The following is a 6,060-nucleotide window of genomic DNA, read 5'->3' on the forward strand; positions in this document are numbered from 1 at the left end:
GCAGGCCGGGCTTGCCGGCCGGGTGGCCGGTCTTACCGGGCGGCGGGCCGGGCGGCAGGCCGGGTTGGCCGGCCGGGGGGCCGGTCGGACCAGGTGCTGGGCCGGGTCGGCTGGTGGAAGGTGCGCCGCCGTCGTGCGGCAAGATGCTGTTGCCGCTGGCCCAGAAGGCAGACGCGGTAGACGGAGATGCCGCGCAGACGTACTGGTCGGCGGGGTAGCGTGTAGACGGCCGCCGCACGCCCGCACGGGCGCGGGTGAGCATGGGCTCAGGAGCCGCAGCGACGGGTGGCGAGGCGGGCGACGAGGCAGACGACGAAGACGCGGCCGGAGGGGACGCTGCGGGCGATGGCGCCTCGGGCGTCGCGGGCGACGGGGGCGCCGGGGGCGCCTCGGGCGTCGCGGGTGCGGGCGACGGGGGCCCCGTGGGCGCCGCGGGCGACGGGGACACCGAGGGACCAGGCGGGGCCGGCGTAGAGGGGGCCGCCGCGGTCAGTCGTCGGCGCGCAGCCGCAAGAGGGCCAGCGGGCGCCGGGGGCGTCGTCGGAGGTGTCGCCATGATCATCGGCATCCACTGCATTTGTGATCGCCTTCGGGTCCTGCGGTTCTCAGCCGCAACCGCAGCTTCTCCTCCCGCTCTTCCCCAGTCTATCTGTTCCCGTCGGCTTTTCACAACATCTCGGTCATCTCCGTTAACACAGCTTTATCATGCTTCTCAAGCACCTGCGATGGACACAACTGTGGTTGCCACTCGAGTCAAGGGATAACAAGGGATTCAAGGTGAACGTCAGTAAAATATTTGCAAATAATTTCACCATTCTCTTTTACTTTCAATGAGATATCTTTGTTATTCTTTGGGTATTGAATGTTTCATGATTCGGTGGTGGATTGAGCTCTTGAAGAGATTCTGTCGGGCTTTGCAGGTTTTTCAACTTGAGTAGATGGTGCATCCCTGAAGCACTCCTTCCTCGATGAGTAGCCATGGGCTGCTGTGCAGTGCCACTAACAGTCTGATCCCCTTGTCCGCATCAAGGATTCAAGGTAAACCTGATGCTTGTACTTTGGATGAATTGTATTTTGCACAATCTGATGACTATGGCCTGATGTGAATGCATTCTGGATGTTTAGATTCTGCGTCTATGGAATAGCATTGGTTTTTTCAACTTAAATGATCAAACTGTTATTGCATTAGTGCATTAATAAATAATTAGCAGTACTTGTTCTTCCTATAGCGCACTCATGTTAATGAATCAGTGATGGACAATTTGGCTCATCGCAGTGGCCCCTGACGTTCTGAACCTTATGTCAAAGGCTTGGACACAAATGGTTCTTTGGTTATTCTCCTTCCATGGAGCAGGTACTTTCTATCATAGAAGTAAATTTTGCTGAGCTAGGTAAGTTTTGATAAATATAATGTAACTGATGATTAGTAAATTGATAAGTTTCTTTGTCCTTGTGCACCTCTATGTGCTAATCTCAGCAAACTCTTACACTGCATATAGAACGTGGATATTTGAGATTTACACCCCAAGGAACAAGGATGTCAAATCCTTGGATGTATCCAGTTGAGAGGCAATAAACATAATGATCTTACGTATATTTGTTCTTTGGTGTAATTTGTGACTGTTGTTGTTGCGGAATGATGAATTCTTATCTCTTTATCAGTGTGAATAGCATGTGGAATTTTAATGTAAAATTTGAACAATTTTTCATATTGTTTGAATCTGCATGTTATAACTTCATTATATTTGGATGATATGCTCCTATGCCATTGTTTGATATGATCTTGTAGTTTGTAGTCAAAGGTTTTTCAATGTGTGTGGACATAATATTCAGTTGTCATAATATATATACCTAGTAGTTTTGTACCTTTGTAGTTTCTAACACTAGACAAATTCATATTCTTGTAATGAGAACCAGAACTGTGTGTTTTCTCATATAGGATGATAGGAGTAGTCCCAGATCTTTTTTAGTATTTAATAATAAACTTGTCATTTAATTTTCTTGCTTATTATTGGCAATTTCTCATGAACTTCATATTGCAATTCTAGTTTATTATAGGAAATTTCTCACTTTTGCTTTGACCTAATTTACAGATTAACTGAGGGCTAAACAAGAATGAACTGAATGCAGATGGAGGATCTGGAGCATTATTTTCTGCCTGACAAAGCTACAAATGGATTCACTATTAATAGGAAGACATTATTGGGTCAATATATACGATATATTATGACTTGTTCACGATCTTTCCTGGTTTACTGCATTTTGTATATCAATATTTGATTCTGATGTGTACTCCATGTACTTTAGTAAAATGGTGAACTCCATTTGCTATTAATATAACTATTTTGCTGGATGCCATTTGCTATTAATATAACAGTACCTGCCGATTACTCTATTTTTTGTGTTCTTGGTATACTGTTTGCATTATACGCTAATTAGATGCCTGAAAGAGATATGGAAAATACCACTTTTTTTACAGAAAAATATAAATAAAAATGATTGTACGGATGAGTATCCAATGAGAGACGCCTTTTCACAATAGAATTGTATATGATGTACATACGTATTGAGAGATATACATGACCGAATATAAATTATGTGTACAAATTGGTATAAATACATCAAAATGTGTACTAAGTAAACGTCTCTAGATTTGTTGGCACGCCTTTGTAAATCGACTTTACATGTCCATAGAGATGCTTTTAGAGCGTCCCATGGCAGCGTCCTTATTGATGTATAGACGCTTTAGCCAACGTCTCTAGTGTGTTTGAGACGGTGCATAAGGAGACGCTTCAAAGACGTTTTAGAGAAGCGGCTCTATAATCCTCTAAAGACGAAATATTGAGTCCCAAGCCTTCTAATTTAACGTCTCTACGTGCTTATTGTGTTGTAGTGTGAGTCCCTGCTGAAACGGAAAAACCAACTCGTCAAAGTATACGTGCCGGGAAGTGAGGACACGATGGGAGACCGGATCGTAACAGCGGTAGCCCTTGGTTTTGGCGGGGTAGCCGAGAAACACACAAGGGAGAGAGCGTGACGCAAGCTTATGCGCGGCGGTGGCAGCAGTGTTAGGATAACACCGGCAACCGAAGATGCGAAGGTCATCATAGGCGGGCGGCGCACCGTAGAGGAGATGATGCGGTGTGTAGGACCAACGCACACGACACGGGCGGATGTTGACGAGGAGAGTCGCCGTGGCAAGGGCATCCGGCCAGAATCGTGGGGGCATGGAGGCGTGGAACAGAAGGGTGCGTACGCAGTCGTTGAGGGTACGAAGCATCCGTTCGGCATGGCCGTTCTGTGAGGAAGTGTATGGACACGTGAGGCGGTAGACGACATCGTGGGTGGCGAGAAATGAGCGAATGGTGATGTTGTCGAACTCCTTGCCGTTGTCAGTTTGTAAGGCGTGGATGGGGCGACCGAACTGAGTGGAGACATAGGCGAAGAAGGCGATGAGGGTGGCGGTAACATCTGATTTACGACAAAGGTCATGATCACATAAAGATCACACCATGGGAGCGAGAGATGAACCACATAGCCACCGGTAGAGCCCTTAGCCTCGGGGGAGAACTACTCCCTCCTCATCATGGGAGACAGCAACGGCGATGAAGATGGCGGTGGTGTCGATGGAGATGACTCCGGGGGCAATTCCCCGTCCCGGTGGCGTGCCGGAACAGAGACTTCTGTCCCCCGAAACGGAGTTTCGCGATGGCGGCGGCGCCCCTGGAGTCTTTCTGGAGTTTCGTCGATTGATGTCGGGTTTTTAGGTCGCGAGGGATTTTATAGGCGAAGAGGCGGCGCAAGGGTGGTGATGACGATAATGAAGAAGAAGAGTATGTGTTGCTAGAGTTGGATGATTGCTTTTATTACAACGTCCAACCAAATTCTCCATATATACTCTCTGTAAGTTGGCCCTCCTATGTGTGGATATGAGGCTCTGTTGTAGATATAAGGACAAGATGATGTACCTCTGGATTTTCCTTACGCACTTTTGCTATCGCTTTATTATTGAAATAGCTTGCTTGAGATTTGACTATTCCAGAGATGTTTAAATGGCCCCAGAGTGTTTTTTCTTATTTTACATGAAGATGAAGAAGTAGACTAGCCTACTTGTTAATTATTTAAGAGTTCTCCTGCAAATAGTATGCACTATGGCCTACTAGTAGAACATGAAAGGAATATAAGATATGTTTATTCTGGTATTTTGACCAACTTCCCTTCAGTTCTTTTGGTTGTTATATGGTTAATTGATACAGTTGTCAAATACAAAATCATGGTCGGTGTGTGTATAGGCCTTTATGGTTCACTAAGAAATCTGTGTTTCACCATGTAAAACATGGTAATTGTTCATCGCGTATTCTACTTATTGGCTTTTTGATGCCACACGATCTATGCATGGGAAGAAGTCAGTGTTAGATGATCAGTGATTGGCTCACATGCTCTATCACTATGTATGTGTACATCTCTAAGTTGTTTGTAATCATGTTTTTCAGGGTTTGGATACATTGACTCCTACCTTGATAGTTGGTGATGGCCTGAAGATGGTATGTCTTGTACATGTTATGTTGCTTTTAAAAATGCTTACTTGCCAGCTTAAGGGGCACTGTTCTATGGTTGTTCAAGTTTTTCTTATTGATTTTGTACTTTTGATGTTTGATGCAATATGGTCTTAACCATATTTCAGAGTTGTGGAGTGTCGATTTGTTGATACTGATGTAGATATTTTTGTGCACTAGCTGCATACACTGCTCGGGATGTTCATAAAGATAAAAATATACAGCTAATGTTTCACTGTTTCAACTTTACATGGTCTAATGTTAGAACAATATGTGGACATATCCATTTATCAGATCAAAGGTGAGAACAACATGCAGATATGTTCATTTATCACATCAATGCGTGGAGAATATTGAGAACATTTTTATAACTTTATAATTTCTAAGGGTACTACTCCAAAAGTATTTTCTAAGAGGACAACATCGAACGGAGGAGCATTTGAATAACATATACTATTTCAGCCAGCTTTAGCACTAGCATCCATTGCATTTGCTGATTTTCTGATGTCACATGTACCCATTAAGCTTAATCCGTTGTCCTTCTATGTGATAACCATCAGCTGCTTACATTTTGGAATATGTAGTTTAAGCTATCAACTGTGGACTTGCTTAGTGACTGAGCTGGTAACCGATGTCTCATTTATTGACAGATTGGTGAGTACAAAGAAACGGTTGGCACGTGCTATGCATTTTCAGAAAGTGGTAAATGCTTCAACGAAACATTTTTTTTCTCAGCATGTTAGTTGTCGTACACTGGTTTGGTTTACTATATTGATATATTGATTTGATACCCTGCGGATGTTTTTCATGAACCTTCATTGAGGCTATGTTTGAACTAGAAATATGTTTTATTCGAACTTGTCAGTAAGGCTTGTTACTCCTTGCAGCCACCTAACGTGAATTTACAATGGGATTCATTTCTTTTTATATGTGTTCATTTCCTTTGCCAGATGCTCCACCAAAATCCATTCACGACGGGATGGCCCCTCCCAAAGAAAATAAGGGAAAGCAAGCCAGCAATAGCAAGGAAGCACCAGCACGATCCAAGGCAGTGAAACATCTCTCGAGCGTTCAAAAGATACTCAAATTCCGGTCCATCGGTGAGGATCATCAGGACTACAGAGCATATCTGGACAAGGACAAATAATTTTAAAACCAAATTCTAGCTGATTAACCTTTCTTCAGAACTAGCGGCATGCTACTCAAAAGCATCAATGCATACAAAGTACAATTTTTTTGGGTGAGCATTCTAACCTGTATAGCATATCTGGAGAGCCAACGCTACGCTATTTCGGCGCTATAGCACGCTATTCGCGTTAATAGCACGCTATAGCTTGCTAATAGCGTATTTTTAGGCTCACGCTATTTTGTTATAGCGCGCTATTTTTTTCCTTGCCTGTAATAAAATACTTTTGCAACAATTTAGATGTGGCGAGAATGATTCCACTGGACAGTTTTGTTTGCAGTGAATATGATGCTAGTATAGTTATTAGTAACATGTTAT

At 43.9% G+C, this 6,060-nt stretch overlaps 1 protein-coding gene and 1 long non-coding RNA gene across 2 annotated transcripts; both read left to right on the forward strand.

The window, feature by feature from the left end:
• Positions 1–568: 568 nt before the first annotated feature.
• Positions 569–2,306, forward strand: LOC124659094. The gene is made up of 4 exons (XR_006989445.1): positions 569–777; positions 921–1,038; positions 1,230–1,354; positions 2,094–2,306. It is a non-coding gene; the product is annotated as an uncharacterized LOC124659094 (long non-coding RNA).
• Positions 2,307–3,227: 921 nt separating this feature from the next.
• Positions 3,228–5,815, forward strand: LOC124664058 (general transcription factor 3C polypeptide 6-like). The gene is made up of 5 exons (XM_047201664.1): positions 3,228–3,248; positions 3,787–3,903; positions 4,494–4,544; positions 5,207–5,258; positions 5,507–5,815. Exons 1-5 carry the CDS (start codon positions 3,228–3,230, stop codon positions 5,701–5,703), a joined length of 438 nt encoding a protein of 145 aa, XP_047057620.1. The 3' UTR covers positions 5,704–5,815.
• The last annotated feature ends 245 nt before the right edge of the window (positions 5,816–6,060 follow it).

Source organism: Lolium rigidum, chromosome 6, assembly GCF_022539505.1.
Source record: "Lolium rigidum isolate FL_2022 chromosome 6, APGP_CSIRO_Lrig_0.1, whole genome shotgun sequence".
Taxonomy (NCBI): domain Eukaryota; kingdom Viridiplantae; phylum Streptophyta; class Magnoliopsida; order Poales; family Poaceae; genus Lolium; species Lolium rigidum.

What these genes read in the sequence shown, in the direction of transcription:
- LOC124664058 (XM_047201664.1), top strand. Translation starts at nt 3,228, where the DNA reads ATGGAGGCGTGGAACAGAAGG. An exon ending in TGGAGGCGTGGAACAGAAGG is followed by an intron (nt 3,249 to 3,786) that starts GTGCGTACGCAG and finishes GGGATTTTATAG; the next exon opens with GCGAAGAGGCGGCGCAAGGG. An exon ending in ATTCTCCATATATACTCTCT is followed by an intron (nt 3,904 to 4,493) that starts GTAAGTTGGCCC and finishes CATGTTTTTCAG; the next exon opens with GGTTTGGATACATTGACTCC.